Source organism: Bacillus rossius, chromosome 16 (genome assembly GCF_032445375.1).
Source record: "Bacillus rossius redtenbacheri isolate Brsri chromosome 16, Brsri_v3, whole genome shotgun sequence".
Taxonomy (NCBI): Eukaryota; Metazoa; Arthropoda; class Insecta; order Phasmatodea; family Bacillidae; genus Bacillus; species Bacillus rossius.
In genome coordinates, this window is record NC_086343.1 from 3,145,059 (window position 1) to 3,161,010 (window position 15,952).

At 38.5% G+C, this 15,952-nt stretch overlaps 2 protein-coding genes across 4 annotated transcripts; one reads left to right on the forward strand and one right to left on the reverse strand.

Moving 5' to 3' along the window:
* Nucleotides 1-2,520: 2,520 nt before the first annotated feature.
* Nucleotides 2,521-3,748, reverse strand: LOC134540185 (uncharacterized). Its single transcript, XM_063382751.1, has 2 exons — nucleotides 3,564-3,748; nucleotides 2,521-3,060 (listed from the first exon to the last, which is right to left on the reverse strand). The coding sequence occupies exon 2, from the start codon at nucleotides 3,046-3,048 to the stop codon at nucleotides 2,614-2,616; it is 435 nt and encodes a 144-aa protein (XP_063238821.1). The 5' UTR covers nucleotides 3,049-3,060; nucleotides 3,564-3,748; the 3' UTR covers nucleotides 2,521-2,613.
* Nucleotides 3,749-3,805: 57 nt separating this feature from the next.
* On the forward strand, nucleotides 3,806-13,533 carry LOC134540186 (zinc finger protein 235-like). Of its 3 annotated transcripts, none has more exons than XM_063382755.1 (6): nucleotides 3,806-3,901; nucleotides 5,215-5,349; nucleotides 6,565-6,678; nucleotides 7,645-7,725; nucleotides 9,181-9,276; nucleotides 10,018-13,533. In XM_063382755.1, the coding sequence occupies exons 2-6, from the start codon at nucleotides 5,263-5,265 to the stop codon at nucleotides 10,921-10,923; spliced, it is 1,284 nt and encodes a 427-aa protein (XP_063238825.1). In that variant the 5' UTR covers nucleotides 3,806-3,901; nucleotides 5,215-5,262; the 3' UTR covers nucleotides 10,924-13,533. The 3 variants fall into 3 exon arrangements, with proteins under 3 accessions (XP_063238825.1, XP_063238824.1, XP_063238823.1); XM_063382754.1 differs by lacking the exon at nucleotides 3,806-3,901 and adding an exon at nucleotides 3,942-4,091 and having other exon boundaries at nucleotides 10,018-11,020; XM_063382753.1 differs by lacking the exon at nucleotides 3,806-3,901 and adding an exon at nucleotides 4,098-4,396 and having other exon boundaries at nucleotides 10,018-11,020.
* Nucleotides 13,534-15,952: the final 2,419 nt, after the last annotated feature.

Consider the following 15,952-nt stretch of genomic DNA (forward strand, 5'->3'; position numbering starts at 1 on the left):
TGGCGGATCCAGGGTTTTTTTTTGTTTGGGAGGGGCTTGACCCAGCTGAGGCTAGGCTTTATCAAGGCAAACACTAAAACAATAGTGGACCCAGATGCTTTTGGAGGGGGCTTGAGATTTTTTGACGTGACGTCTAATAAATCGATGAACGCCGGCTGCACGCACGAAAAAGTGTCCCGTTACGCTCATTGTACGCTTGCGCCGCATCTATCTCTCTTCCACTCGATAGGAACAACCATCGATTTGACTTTTTCGAGGCTCATTAAACTTGAAACACTCCCATTCGTTTCCTACTTTTCCTATCATCGTCCTATCCTTAACAGAATAAGTTAACACAGATTGGAAGAAGTTAAATAGCAAACATGTATAAAAGTTATAGTAAAAATAATCTCTTTGTTAAAGTAATAAACATATTTGAATTAATGAGTGCAAATAAAAGTAAATTTATCAATTAAATTGTAGATTTCATTTCACTCCTTCTTTGTATCCATACAAAATAGTGATAATTTAATAAAAAAGATTTAATTTTATTCATAAAAGTATGCAATCATTTCATCAATTTTTTGTTATGACGTCACGTTAAACTATCGTCCGTAAACCGACTTTACAGACAACCAATTTTTTTTTTCTTTTTTAGTTTTAAAGTCTTGAATCACACCTGAAAAAACTGTGTTGGAACCTGTCTCTTAACTGTACATTAATTTTACTTTTAATTTTTTGATGAGACATAACAGTACAATCTTAGGCAGGTGCCTGATAATGGACATAAATCTTGTGATTTCATAAAGAATATTCAGAGCTTAAATATTACTAGGATAATATTTAAAGAATTTATATAATTGTGTAGTGTAATATTTATAATTCTTTTTTAATAAAGGCTAACTTGTAAATAATTATTGTTGTTTTGATAGCTTCATTTGGGTTTCTTGTAAATTTTCTAGCTGGATTATGCTCCTTAATTTTTTGTAGGCTGTATGATAATTTAATTTCTGAGCAGACATCTAAATTAAAAGCTAGCTGTTAGCACATTGTATTGAAAATATTCTAGACAATGATTCTGGTGCACAGCAATAAAGTAAAGTGCAGGGATATAATTTTTCATTATATTGTTATAGCATAACATATACATTAATGCTGCTTTAATATTTGTTACAGCATTGATTTCGACATATCCTGGTGCACCAGCAAATGGAAACAGAAACGATAAGATTTTATTTTATAATTTCTTATGAATAAACTTGTGCTGGTACATAGCGTATACTCTATTACTCCGAGGTTTAGGGAAACCTGCCCAGTTACCGGGCTTGGTGAAAGTATGAAAAAATGTTCTTCTTACTCAATATGGGACTGGGAACACTCTTAGGACTCAAATTCAATCCCCATGATAGGTTACTGCAAATATTTCTGTTTTGGTGTTATTTCTTCTATATACATTTCACATGATGCACACAGAATCAGGCAAGCATTTCATCAGTGTCACACTCTAAACAAGCCCTCTCAGTATTTCAACAGATGGGCAAAGCATACATTCCAACTTACACAGTGACATTTCGAAAAAAAAAAAAAAACTTTATAAAAACATGAAATAAGCAAAATAAATAAATTTAATTAAATCCAACACTTTGGGCTTGGTTAGATTTTTGTTGCTCTTGTTTCAAATTTTCATTAATACCGGTATATATTTTGATACAAGAGTCTATAGATATCTAGTTGTATGGAAATACACTGATGTGTAAAAATTAAATGCAAATTCAGGGTGTTATAGTGATGAAATTAACACATCAACTCATCCCTGACTTTTAACAGTTAGAAGATAATTTGTGGTAAACATATAATAACCAGCAGCAGGGTGGATTCTGGGGAAGGGGGGGGGGGGGGGGAGTTACGGGGAGATAAATTCCCACCCCCCTAAAATTGTTAAAAACATGCGAGAACACATGTTATTTTGGTGGTGCAAGGTGAGCTGTACACCACCAGGAATCACAAACTACAAGCATGTTGAGAATGATTATGTAAATGTCCAAACCCCTTTTTGTTGATGTTAAGTTTTTTGAATACAATTTTTTTTCCCTTCAAATCCTTTCCCGAAGTAAATTCCTGTATTCGTCACTGACCACAAGTACATGCAGAATTTCACTTCAGGAAAAGGGGGGGGGGGGGGGGGAATAGAACCACTTTGCCCGCTGTTTGCTTTCAAATTCTTTTCTTTTGTTGGTGGGGATGATAGGTTTTAGTAGATTTTTTTAGATTTAGGAAAGGGAGGGAGGGGATATATATATATATATATATATATATGCCCTTATCTCCCTACCCCCTAGCATAAGCTCCTGATAAAAACATTTGCAACAAAACACAAATAAAAAGAACTCTTAGTATACGTAAGAAGGCCAGTATTTACGTATATAATGACATACTCTTGCTGTGCCTGGGACAAGACATTTGTCTCGCAAGCATCACAACTCATCAGTTGTTATCAGTGCCTGCTGCAGTGGGTTCGGTATGAGTATATAATACAGTATATTTTTATAAATAAATATATTTGAATTTTATACATCACAGGCAGGTAGCTACTTTGAACAATCTGTACAATTTTAACATCTAGCGCGTTTTGTTTTACGTTTTCGGGGAACTCTCCTCCGCGCTGCCACACTTGGAAGGCTTGTTCCGGAGCACCACTCGCTTGTCCGGCATGTCTTTCAGCTCCAGCTCGAGTCTGTACACGTCCCAGGGCTGCTCGTGGGTCTCGCGCTCCGCCCAGAGGTGCAGCGTCCCCTTCGCGGCCGGGCCCTTCACCGGCACCTGGAACTGGGCGCGCGTGCCGTCGCAGAAGTTGGTCCCGGTGCTGCCCAGGTTCAGCCGCCCGTCTCTGATGGGCTCGCCGAACAGCGACACGGCCCCCTGGTTCGCGCGCAGCTGCTTCATCGACTCCCTGAAGAAGTCTGACTTCTTGATGCCTTCTTCGATCTTGTTCCTCATGAAGTACCCCGACCCCACCACGAAAATTCCTCCGTAGGCCGCTATCTTGGCTAAAGTGGTATTGGAAACCATTACGACTGGCACCTACGACAAAACAATAGAAGTGATTAGTTCATAACTATTTGACATTGTCTGGTCACTCCCGAAATTTACGAATTGTAGATTTTAAAAAACTGTTAACAAAATGTGCAACCTCAGTTGTACGAAATTTCTTTCAAAATTGAAGAAAAAATTATTAATTTGTGTTCTAAAAGGCTCATTTATACTCCTCTCTATACAAAGTTTTGTACAATAATATAGAGGCTGGTATGGCTGTTTATGATCATAAGGAGGACTGAAGGACGGGATGTCCTGCACAAAGAAGTCCATAGAGGAAGAGGAAATCATGAGGGAGTGGCGTGGAGGTCGGAGAAGGAAAATAACTAATTTAATGTGACGACAGGGAAATATTGGAGGTTAGGGATGTCAAGGTATTTAGGTGGGAGATCTCCTTGCCACAGTAGTAGCACCTCAAATGTGAGATGAATAGAAAAAAAGTTAGTTTTTGAAAAGCGTTTGCGTTTGCTATTGCTTTAGAAGATACTAACCTTAATTATGCTGCCGACGTCCGTGCCAAATATGCAACGTTCGCGACGCACTTTTAAAAACTATCATAGAAGGTTTTTTCTACAATATTTGCTTTTAATATATAATTTTCGATTAAATGTCTAGACAATTTTTTTGGTTTTGTTATAATTAATCCTTACGTTTTTAAATAAACAAATCGTCACTTGTTTTTATCAGCAAATGGAGTAGGGAAATAAAATTTCACAAAATTTGTTCAATCTCTATATTTGGTAGTACTGCAGAATGGAGAGAGTTTGTGTTTATTTATTTAGAAATAGAAAAATAAAAAAATATATATAGCATTTGAATGTACTCAAAGGTAATTAAATAATCGTGAAATATCAATAAAATAGATTAATAAATTAACCAAAAAAGTTACATTTAAGTTATTAAATTTTCGCATTACGTTTCAGTTGATAAAAACGGTTCTGGTAGATACTCAGAGTGATTTAATTTTTTTTTCCTAGTCTTATGTTAATCTAAAATTGTGCGGCAAGGGTCCAGGTTAGGTGAAGACCTAAGAGTTTTTCAGGCTTATAAACTATACACCTTACTCATGCTGGGTTCAAACCATGCGGGAAATGGCCACGTGCATCTTGTGGTATTGGGATTCATTGGTCCGTCACGGGAGCAATTGGCGTCTCTGTGCACGTTGAGATCCCCTGCGAGCCTTCGCCGACGAAACTGCAGGGCACCGATCTTCATCGTGGGCGCCTGCCTTTCACTGCAGATTGTCAGAGTAACGGCCCCACCGAGCCGGCCAGTGGTCCGCGGATTGCTATTGGTTATTCGGCGAGGTCGCTGATCTCACTAGGTTAGCTTGCAGATCACCCACGCACTGCCAGCCCTCGGTAACCCAGAAGGTCGCAAGGCAGGGAGAGACTGTTACGCTCTCCGAGAGACAATAGCCAGCTCTCAGAGCGAAAAGATCTGGTTTCTGCTTAAATTAGGGTTGTTTTTTTTTGGGGGGGGGGGGGGGGAGCTCTGCTCAGTATCGATTGTTAAAATTATGAAGTTTTTCTTTGTAAACTGGTATGGTGTGGGGTTTGAAACTTGCCTCGATTACAATTGCATACATAAATGTAAATTGTGGGCTTACAACAAATAAGGATGGTGACTGTATAGTTTTAGGGCTATAAGAAAAATTAATTGAAAATTTTTTAAAAATATATAACCACCTCTCCCTTCCATTCCCCTGTCTTTTGTTCTGAAATGTGTTTCATCTTTGTGGAACTGGTGTGGAAGGCACACTTGTCTACCTGCTGCCTTTGTTGTTACTAATAATTATTATTTACCGATTTTATCATTGTTAAATGTAAAAGAAAGGAACAGGAAAGGTGGTGGTTTAATAGTTGTATTTTAGAAGCATGTTTTACCAGGTGTTTGCAAAACTTAAGCAGCACCTAAGAACACAATTTAGGGTTTTGTTGGAAAAACCCCTGAACTCCAAAATTGCCTATAAGGCTGACAGGAAATCAGAAAATCTTTCAACCATTTCTTGAAAACTCCTCCAACATTTATCTCCATCTTTTATCGCCCTGTATGAAAGGATGGCAGTGAAATGAAATAAACTGCAAACCATTGTTAGTGTACATGTTGTGCATAGTTTTAAAAAATATTGTTTGTGTTTAGTGGCTGGCGGAAGGGAACTTGTGACGAACGGAAAGCCACGGCACCTTGATGGATGCTGGCGGGATGACCTCACAGCCGCGGCTCACCGTGAAGCGTGAGGTCGAAGCGGAGATGCCCGCTCGGAGTAGCTGCAAGGTATAGCCGTTAATAAAGTCGACACTGCACCTCTTTCAGTGAGGCAGTAACTATGGGTCATGTTCCAGCCCCTGTTGTCAGGATGCAGAATAGTTTATTAATGCTGGTTTGCAGCTTTCCTTAGTTCTGGACAACCATTTCCTACAGGTTGACTGATCGCTAGAGACCTGCAAAATTCGCGGATTCATTGACCTCTAGGATAGACTCCACAGTCCTTTAAATACTCGCGAAAATGACACCTGTTCATTGGCTACTGACGCGTGAGACGTCTCAACTAGGCTGTCCGTAATTCGGCACTTTCTTGGTTTAGTGTTTCCCATTGGCTCACAGTTCCCCGGATAAAATGTGGGCCAATCGCAGAAGCGGTACGAAGGTATAGTTGTTTTGATGCTAGCCGATTGCGAAATGAATCCGCAAATTTTGCATGTCTCTACTGATCGCTCTTCACTTTGATTCAGGGTTGGGAGAAAAAACCAAACAACCTGGTTTGATTGATTTATTGATTGATTGATAGATACACTTGTGGTTGGGTTTTTTTGGTTTAAGCCAGCTTTTTTCATTACATTAGTTATTTTAGTTCTCAGCATTCACAAATGAAAGCCATACAACATCCTGCTTTCTGCCACTCATGTTGAACCAGAAAAGATATACGTAACATCAAAGCACTGAAGTCCGGAAAATCTGCACATCTGACTGGAACTTAACCACAGGAAGGGTATTTCTCCACAGGAGGAGGATTCTCCCTAGAATGGGTGTTTCCCACAGAAAGGGGATTTACAGTATAGTTAGGAATTTCGCACAGAATAGGAATTAACTATTTAATATTTTTAATTTTAGTGGAGTTATTTAGCTGGGTATGCTTGCAACTTATTCAGATAATTTAATTGATAAAAATGTGATTAGTATATAATTTTTGGTTCCTGTAAATCACAAGAAACATTAATGAGCAAACTTTTGTTACATTAAAAAAATTAAGATATTCTATTTAAAAATACATTATTAAAAAAAAAAATTTATAATAAAAATTCTTGGTTTAAACTTTAAACCATTATGGTTTAAATCATCCACTCCAGCTTTGATTAATGAATTTTTAGATGTAACGTTTAATGTGTACTACTTAGGTATTCTAATATTGTGCTTAAAATATTTTGAATTGATTTTTTTTAGCTTTCTGAAGTGATTAATCATGGTGTGGTGCCTGTTTGCTGTTTTCAGAATGTGTGTGGCGGTCCTACAGAGAATGGAAACTTACATTTTGCGTTTGTTAAGTGGACCCCCAGTGTCGACACTTTGCACGAGTCGTTGCCACTCATAAAATGTGAAAGAGAGGTATGGTCATACAACAAGGTTTTCTTTTTTAATTTTTCAGAAGATGGAAGCATGGAAGCTGTTTTGGTGAGGCGGTGGGTTCTTACAGGGTATACCTCCGTTACCCCTACCAATGCATCGTAACTTTTCCATTGCATGTTTTACTGTTTAAATGTCTTCGATTTTGAAGAGAGACTAAATCATTTATTCCTTTTGATAATGAGGTTACTGAGTGTACGCTATGGATCATTTAAAGTGTGATCACGGCAGTAGTTCCTGGTCCTGGGGTGAACCCTGACCGCCCACTCACTGGTTAGGATGTCTCGCTGCTGGCCCTACACTCTGCTCGAACCAGTGTTTGCGTTGTGGGAAAAGCCATCTGTGGTCCACCAGAGGTACTGAGCAAAGGGAAGCAGTCGAGAGATGTGAGAGGATAACGTTTTCTGTGACTTGGACGAAACTGTCATCTTGCTCATATTTTGGTTTAATTTTCATAGCAATTCTTAATGTTCTGTAGTTTCTAAATATGCTTCTCCTCCTCTCCTATTCCTCCTCCTCTTTATCCTCCTCTTTATCATCTTCTTAATATCCTCTTATTCTCCCTTTTCTTTCTCCTCATGCTACACCTATTGCCCTTCCTCCTATTCTCCATCCTCTTCCTCCTTTTCTTCCTTCTCATATTCTCCTTTCTCTTCCTCCTACTCATTTTATTTCCCTCCCTCATCTTCTTTCCCCCATTCTTCCACCTCCTATTCATCCTCCTTTCTCCTCCTATTCCTCTTATCTTCCTCTAATATCTCCCTTCCTACTCTTTCTCCTGCTATTCCTTTTACTCCTGCTCCTTTTCTTATTCTTCTTCCCCCTATTCCGCTTCCTCATATTCTTCCTCTTCTTCCTTTTACTCATCCCCTCCTCCTATTTCCCAATCACTTCCTCTTCCTCCTCTTCTTCATTCATCATTTAATGATTGTTTGTTCTTCATTGAAGGATCCGCTTGAATGTGAGCCGGAAGATGCAGGCGGCTGCGACACCCTTGCGCCAGTCTCGTGCAAGGACAATGTGCAGCAGGTACCGGTACTACCTTACTATTCATGCAATAAGTTTATCCTTCTATACTGCTGAAGACTAGGGACTAGACTTTATGGATTTATTTCTACCACAATTTAGTTTTTAAAACAGGAGATTTTGCTGTTATTGTTTTTATTTTTATACATTGTCTTTATTCATTTTAAAAAAAAAAGTTTTTTATTCAACAAATATGAATCTATAATATTTATTAATACATATTTTACTAAAATAGTCTTATTTTGATTTGACACCTGATGCACTTATACAGTAAAGTCAATAGTAATAAGTATGTCTAGAACAGAACTACAAAGGAAAATAAAAATTTATATGAAAGTTTTGTAGGTTTTAAACATGTGCCATCATTAATGTAAAAAAAAATTGTTATTAATGTAACACATGGAATATCAAAAAATATAATTTTAATTACATTCAGTGATTTTTACCATGATAAAACATTAAATTGAGTTAATTTTTGTCAAAAGGCTGATTGGTTTCATGTTTTTAGTTAAATTTTGGGCCAAATAGTGTATTAAGGCCCGTCTACAATAGCAATGTCCTAAATGTGTCCGAAGGACACTCGTCGCTGATTGGTCCACGTGACCCTCTGACGTCATGCGTCAAGTGGGCGAAGGTCCGAACCTACGTGGTCCGAGGACATTCGTTAATTTGAACTTTTTGTCCCAACCTGTGTACTTCGGACACAGAAAAAGAACATAACACTCGCGATTTTTGAATTTCCGGTTCCTGTTTGAAAACGTGGTGTTTGTTTTTGTTATTGAAGGAAATGGAAGGTGTTGTAAGTCAGTTATAACTTACATAAGTTCAATCTCAAACTACAAAGCATCAAAATAATAAACAAAAACATTTGGTTTGGCACATTTACTGCGCTCTGGTGACAACTTTAGAAATCAATACATTCGGACATCGGACATCGCAATTGAGGACAGGGAAATTTTCGGTGAGACAATGTGACGTCACTCACATTCGGATAAGGACACGGACCACGCACAGGTTCGGACTATTGCAGACGGGCTCTAAAACTCACATTTTGGTGTTATATGTAGTTTTGACAAGGTTTGTGGTGTTAAGTTGCATCGCAATTCACCATATAATCTTGTCCCTACTTATGGGCCAAAATCATGGAGGTGAAGTAATTCATTTGGAAATAATTTTTTAATTAAAGCTACAATGAATTTAAATTTTCATCTCATTTACAAATTATTTCAATCAACAAGTCATCTCCACATATATTCACTTTAATTCAATATGTTCTTAGTTTAATTTTATTCTATTGTGCCCAAAAAAGGCACTTCAAAAAAGGCATTTGAAATTTATTTCTGGAAAGTCAGGGAGAGGTCAGGGAAATTGCATTGCAGATTTGTGTGGACAATCTGTTAATTTTTTATGAAGTTCCTTTGGTTGTGTTTATCTAACTTTGTCAGTTCTGTGCTGAAGGACCCGCTGGAAGCGTCGGTCAAGTCGGAGCCGGCAGAATCCGCGGGCGACTGCGACATCCCCGCGCCCGTCGTTTGCGAGGACCTCGCGGAACAGGTAACCACCGTGGTTCTCTGGGATGCTGCGGTACAGTCACCGCATCTTCACGCTTTCCAAGTCAATTAGCCGTTAGTTCACTTCCGTCATCAAGTGGAACTGTCAGATTACAAATTTTGTAAATTTTTAGTATTTATTGCATGGTCAATTTAAATTGGGACAGGAAATTATATATTTCTTATGATTAATTAACCATGCAATATTAATTTGCAACAGACCATTCATTTTGATTTTTATTGCATACTGACGCGCAAATGACCGTATTTACCTGCAGAAGAGTTGCCCTTTCGTGTGGGTCGCGCCTATAATTTGGGTCGTAAAAATCCAACTTTTTTTTGCTGTAAGGGTTGCCTTGAAATATGAGTCGCATCAAATATCTGTCTTCAGTACAATACAAGTGAAGTTTTTGTTCGTGTTATTGGTGCTTATTGGTGTGTAAGGAAAACCAACACAAGAGAGTTATTTACACACATACTCAAGAAACACCGGTATTATAATATTATTTTTTTTACCCAAATTAATAAACTCGCACTACACTATTTAAACCAAAAATAGGCATAAAATGTGCTACCCATACGCAGGTAAATACGGTACATTTTAAGCATCGTTCTCTCTATTTCTGTTGCTCTTCCTCTCACACACACTGCTGTCAGAAGAATTTAATTGCAGCACCGAATGAAATCTCTATTTTTTTTTCATACCTACTAATACATATAACTTTGATTACTAATTATTTTTCAGAGTATGCTCTCCGAGATAAAGGCTGAGCAACGGCTCGAAGGCAGACACGACAGTGCCGCAGCGCGGAGTCCCGGTCGCGTGGCCCTCAAGAGCCGTCCTGTGCACAGACACCCGGGACAAGTTCGCGGTCGTCGCGCGAAGAACGGCACGGCGATCTGGGCCGGCAACGACTGCCCGAGCTGCGGGAGGGGGTTCGCGGACCGGCCCAGCTTCAAGGAGCACCTGGTGACCGCGGAGTGCTGCTGCGCGGGGTGCCGCGGCTGCCCCCCGCGCGCGGAGCGTGCCGGCGGCGAGGGGCAGTGGTGCTGCGAGATCTGCAGCGAGTACTTCGACCGGCAGTGCTCGCTCGCCGCGCACATGTCCGCGCACACGGGCACCCGGGTGCTGTTCTGCCGGCTGTGCGGGCGGCTGTTCCAGAACAAGGGCAGCCTGCACGCGCACCTCCGCGGCCACCTGGGCGAGCGCCCCTTCCGCTGCAACTACTGCAGCAAGGCCTTCGTGATGAGGAGCCCCCTCTCCAAGCACGTCAAGGTCCACCTGCTGTTCGGCTGCGACCACTGCGGCCGGGCGTTCGCCCGCAAGGAGCTCCTCATCGACCACATCCAGGGCCACTCGGACGACGGCCCGTTCGACTGCGACTACTGCGGCGAGTCGTTCGCGCGGAAGGACGTCCTGGCCGGCCACATCGGGGTCCACGTGGCCGAGGGCCCCTTCAGGTGCGGCTGCTGCGGGGAGAAGTTCCTGCGCAAGGAACTGCTAGCGGAGCACGAGAGGGACTACTTCGAGGAGCGCCTCCTGGCGAACCTGAAGGTGAACCGCTTGCACCCGTGCCGGCAGTACGGCAAGGGCCCCTGGGCGCGGCCCGAGTCGGAGCGCCCGGTCCCGTGCAAGGCCAGGTTCACTTGAGGCGTCGCTGCCCCCCCGGCTCCTGTGGCGGGAATTGTATTGTTTATTTCCCACTGTGACAAACTTCGCTGTCCCGTTCTTCAGTACAAATGCTATGTTTGGGGGTGGGGGGGGTGGGGGATTTTTTTTCATTCGTGTGACATGCAAAATTTTAATGTGTGGTCATCTGGTCAGTGGTAAACTACTCTATTATAAATTAATGTTTGCATTCTATGCACTTTGCGTACTTGAAAGTTTTTGTCTTTATTTTTGTACTTAGTAATTTATTTATGTATTTATTCAGTTTGTTGTTAGCTTTTGCAATGTTTTTTTTTTTTTTCCTTTAGTATATCATTAACAGATTTTTCCCAGTTTTACACTATTTTATAAAAAAAAAATTTATGAATGTTTTTTTGATATATATATCTGTGTGTGTATGTGTGTGTGTGTATATGTATGTGTGTATATAAAATAGGATGTTGGGATGTATGATGTTGATTAATTCCGACACTGTTTGACCGATCACTGTGAAAATTGGTATGCATGGATATTTGAACACGGAGAATACTTTCATAACATCCATTTTGCTATAACTCGCCACTAGATGGTGCTGCAGCGCGTCAACTTCTAAACCGTTCAACCGATCGCCATGGGTAAACAGAAAATCATAGGTCTGAGACAAACAAACAGCAGTTGTGTGCCATTTCTCTATGTCCACCACACTGTCTTATAGCGCTATCCGTTTTTCTTTAACTCGCGGACAGTATATCACCCTGTGTTCAGCCCGGGCAAGGACTGCTACTGCAGCCAGTACTTACCTAATACAAAGTGAATTGTTTATTGTGGCTTTGTAACTGGAGTTGTGTCTGCGGTGTTTCTACAACCAATGCAGTGGTTCACCAAACATTGTTATAGGATTCTTCGTGTCACTACTTTGAACAGAATGCCCTGAAGATTAATTTGATTGGTTGTTCCAGGTACCAAACAAATGGAAATGTATGCTCATTGCGTTAAAGTCAGAGTGGTCGTGCCCGTCCTTTTTTATTATCTTTGAATGATTTGTGCAATGGGAGTGCATGACTTGATAATAGCTTTTGGACATACGCCATTGCTAAGCACATGTATGTCTGTAGAAGAAAACTACAAAAAAACACAAATGACAACAGCAATTTTTTTGCTTAATTTGCGTTTTTGTCGTTTGTGTTTTTTTGTAGTTTTCTTCTACAGACATACATGTGCTTAGCAATGGCGTATGTCCAAAAGCTATTATCAAGCCGTCCTTTCTTACAGCAACTGTCTATCATCCTTAGTTTTCGGTTTGAACTTTAATGTACGATCTCTCTCTCTTTCCTATGAATCATCTCTGCCAATAGGGTCCTCCTTGTTTGGGAATGCTCTGTTGCTAGATACATACCATAGAGCACAAACATTTAAGAGACACTTTATAAAGTAATTAAAAAAAAATTTTTTTAATGTATCTGAAACTTTTTTTTTTGTAATTTAAAATTGGAATACTTTTTTCTTGTTGTATTTCATAGAGAGTGTCACAGCAAAGTTGGTGATAGAAACATGAGCTATATTCTGCCATTTGTTCTGATGTCATGTTAGTAATTTTAAATGCTTTAATTGAAACCTAACAAATGTACAAATGTTAGCCGATTTTTAATTTCTGAACATTTCTATTTTTAAAAAATTGTTTTAATTTGTTTGTTTTGTGGTTAGCTGGTGCTAAAATTAACTTATTTAAATGTCTTTGAAGTTGTATGACTGTAAACTATGAAAATATGTTGTAAAGGTCACAAAAGTTAGCAAAAAAAATGGCCGGAAATTGTCTGTAATGGTGCTGAAAGTTGAAAAACTTTAATTTCCATCAGCCTTTTTTTTAACTTACAGCTCGTTTTTAAAGCCTCATTTGAATTCATAATTGCATATTTAATATAAGCAAACTGTCCACTTTATGATGTGGTAATTATCTCTCAAATGCTTTTAGTTTTCTAACTTAAAAATCGGCACGTTCCTGTGAACGGTAGATTTATTTTTTGTTAATTTCAGTTTTACATGTTATTTACAAACAAACTGCTTTGAAGTAAAAATGATGTAAGACAATTTTATTAAAAGTTCTGAAATAGTTTTACAAGGTACGTACTGAATAAATACAAATTTCTAGTATGTTATTTTCACAGTTTAATCATAGGCCATTTTGCACTGTGTAAGGCATTAGTGATTCGGTTTTGGGCTAATACTAAATCATATTTCACATGCAGAAAAAAAAAAACGTAACTATATAGACATTGATAGCAAGAGTATCTTTAGAAAATCCTAATTTGTTATATCTTTTTATTTTTTTCCCATTTTGTTGAGACACTGTATTGGTGCCTAGTAGCCACATAAAAGTGTGAAATATTCCACTAATGCTTAGCAATTTGAAATTATTAATTGCAATAGTGATGTGACAGTGTCAAAAAAAAATTATTATTAATTTTGTTAATTTTATAATTTTATGTAATTGTATTATTTTTCAAAATTTTTTTGTTATTTAAAAATTTTATTACAATTGTGAAATCTTACTTAATGCATTGTGATTAGTGAGAGTAACAATTTTTTTATGTCTAATAAAGGGTTGTCAGTTTACATATTTGTGATTTCAAGCTGTTACAAACCATATTGTTATTATGTATGCAATTTAAATCGTTAATTTATGAACTTAAAAGTTGATATATAGGAAGACACAGTAAATTTAGGTATCATTAGACTATGAAATGAGTACCTGAAAATAGCTCCGTTATTATGATGGGCACCTCTGCAAAGAATAGAAATGCCCTATAACAACTTAGTAATGGTAGCTTCAGTGAGATACAAAGTGTGCTATGGCGTGAATTATTTATGAACACAAGGAAATTACGTATAACATGAAATGGTAAATACTCTTGACGTATTGACAACAATATCTTCTACAGCTTTGATGATAACAGGATAAGCTCAACGAATGAAACCACTGCGCTGCGAACACATAATTAGCAAACCACTATAGGCCTTAATAGTAGTGAGACACAGCACCCTTAAATCAACTGTGTTGTGACCAACGTTTGCGGAACAAGCTGTGTGCTGCGTGCACACACTGTCAGTTGATTCTACAAATTATGTGGCAACAAAAGCCAGGAATCATACAGAAACTGACATTAAAGCAGATATTTACAACGTTCTGGTTCTCCATTATAATGACTACTAAAAGTTTATGACACAGCTTGCCTCGCCATACAGAAGGAGACTAGCCACTAAAATTTTACCATGTGCATATTAACGTTGCGTAAATAAAATTGGCGAACTTTAACACGACTTTGTGTTACAATCCTAAATCTTAGTTACAGTAGTATGTAGCTACGTAAAAATTATACATTCAAATTTTCTGTAGGCAAAAAAAAAATACATGAGCAATATTATATTTTGCTCGGATTCACGTATTTACAAGTTATTGAAAACATGACGTGTTTGCAACATTAGAAACGTTAATTCCATTAATTGCCTATAAAACTGAAATGTGTGGATGCAGTGAGAACTATGTATCTGTTTCCGAGCTGATCCTTTTCTCTATCCATGTCCTTCCATCACTGCTCCATTCTCATATCTTCTCTTTCCACCATCTGTAATGACCCCAATGTCATCCAGATATTAAGCCTTAATTAATCCATTCATTAATTTTTAGTTTGTAGTAACATCTTGTTTCAACGTGGCACATCTCTTTCAACGAGAATCAGGACTTGTTACAAGCCAAATTATGTGTAAGTAAAATTATTGTTAGATATAAATGTTGGTTATATATTTATAATTTAGAATACATTATGAAAGTTTTTAAAGACCCATGAATGTGCTGTATTTTTATTTTTAGAATATTGCTGACAGTTGAAGAATTTTTTAACATCTATATAAGGTAGAGGTAAAAGTATATACAGTACCATATTTACGGGAATATAATGCTAAGACTTTTAGCAACGTTGTGGAAACTAAAAGTGGAGGTCGCATTGTAAAGGCAAACTTGTATCTTGCCACTGGGAACAGCTTGGTTGGTAAACTGCAGGCTCTGCCTGTCAACTGCATCACTTGTGCCACTCTAGCCCGGGGCTTCCTGGACGTCTGCCCAGGCGTGACACATGAGAGCTGCAGGGTTCCTCCTGCTTCTCTGTGGCTCCTGGGAGGACGCCCCCTCCCAGACGACCTTCAACCACCGTGTATAACTGCATTCCTTGCTTCCTGAACAGCACCCTTTTTAACTACAGTCATAACACAACTACGTATATTTTATTCTAACTGCAGTTTGGTGTTTCAAAAGAGACCATATATATCAGTCTACTGACGAAAGTGGCATCAGAAAAGGTCTAGTAAATATTGATTAAATTTAATAATTTTCAAGTGTCATGTATTTGCATTGCAATTTCCAATAAAAAAATATTTTCATTAAACTCGCAATGAAAAATTCTACGGTTGCATTATATACATAGTTGCATTATTTTGGGGTGTATGTTTTTGACGTGACAACGTCTAATAAATCGATGAACGCCGGCTGCACGCACGAAAAAGTGTCCCACTACGGATGTGTTCTGTTTGCTCATTGTACGCATGCGTGGCATCTCTCTTCCACTCGATTGGAACAACCATCGATTTGACTTTTCAATCATATTTTTGTCGTTTGAATTATTAATATTATGTCATTTAACGATCGTCCACCGATTTTCAGCACAATCGGTACGGTTATTTAAAAGTAATGTTGAAAAATCAAATACGTTTTGAACCAACAATGGTGTTTTACAGTTACACATAATAATTCAAATTACACCCGGGATCTTTTGCACAATGTTTTAAAAAATATTGTAACACATTATAAATAAGTTTGGTATATTTGGGATGCGTATTTGTTATAAAATCGTGTTAATATTATACCACTACTGTGAACAAAGTTTTTATAAACTATATATATAACATTTGAAACGACATTACCTTAGTATGGCCTCGTGGGCGTGTGGTTAGCGTACCTAACTCTTTGTCTAAATGTTGT

Excerpts from the sequence above, each read along its gene's own strand:
- LOC134540186 (XM_063382755.1), top strand. The coding sequence starts at position 5,263 with ATGGATGCTGGCGGGATGACCTCACAGCCGCGGCTCACCGTGAAGCGT. Across the intron at positions 7,726-9,180 it reads GCAAGGACAATGTGCAGCAG|GACCCGCTGGAAGCGTCGGT; the intron begins GTACCGGTACTA and ends TCTGTGCTGAAG. Across the intron at positions 9,277-10,017 it reads GCGAGGACCTCGCGGAACAG|AGTATGCTCTCCGAGATAAA; the intron begins GTAACCACCGTG and ends ATTATTTTTCAG.
- LOC134540185 (XM_063382751.1), bottom strand. The coding sequence starts at position 3,048 with ATGGTTTCCAATACCACTTTAGCCAAGATAGCGGCCTACGGAGGAATT.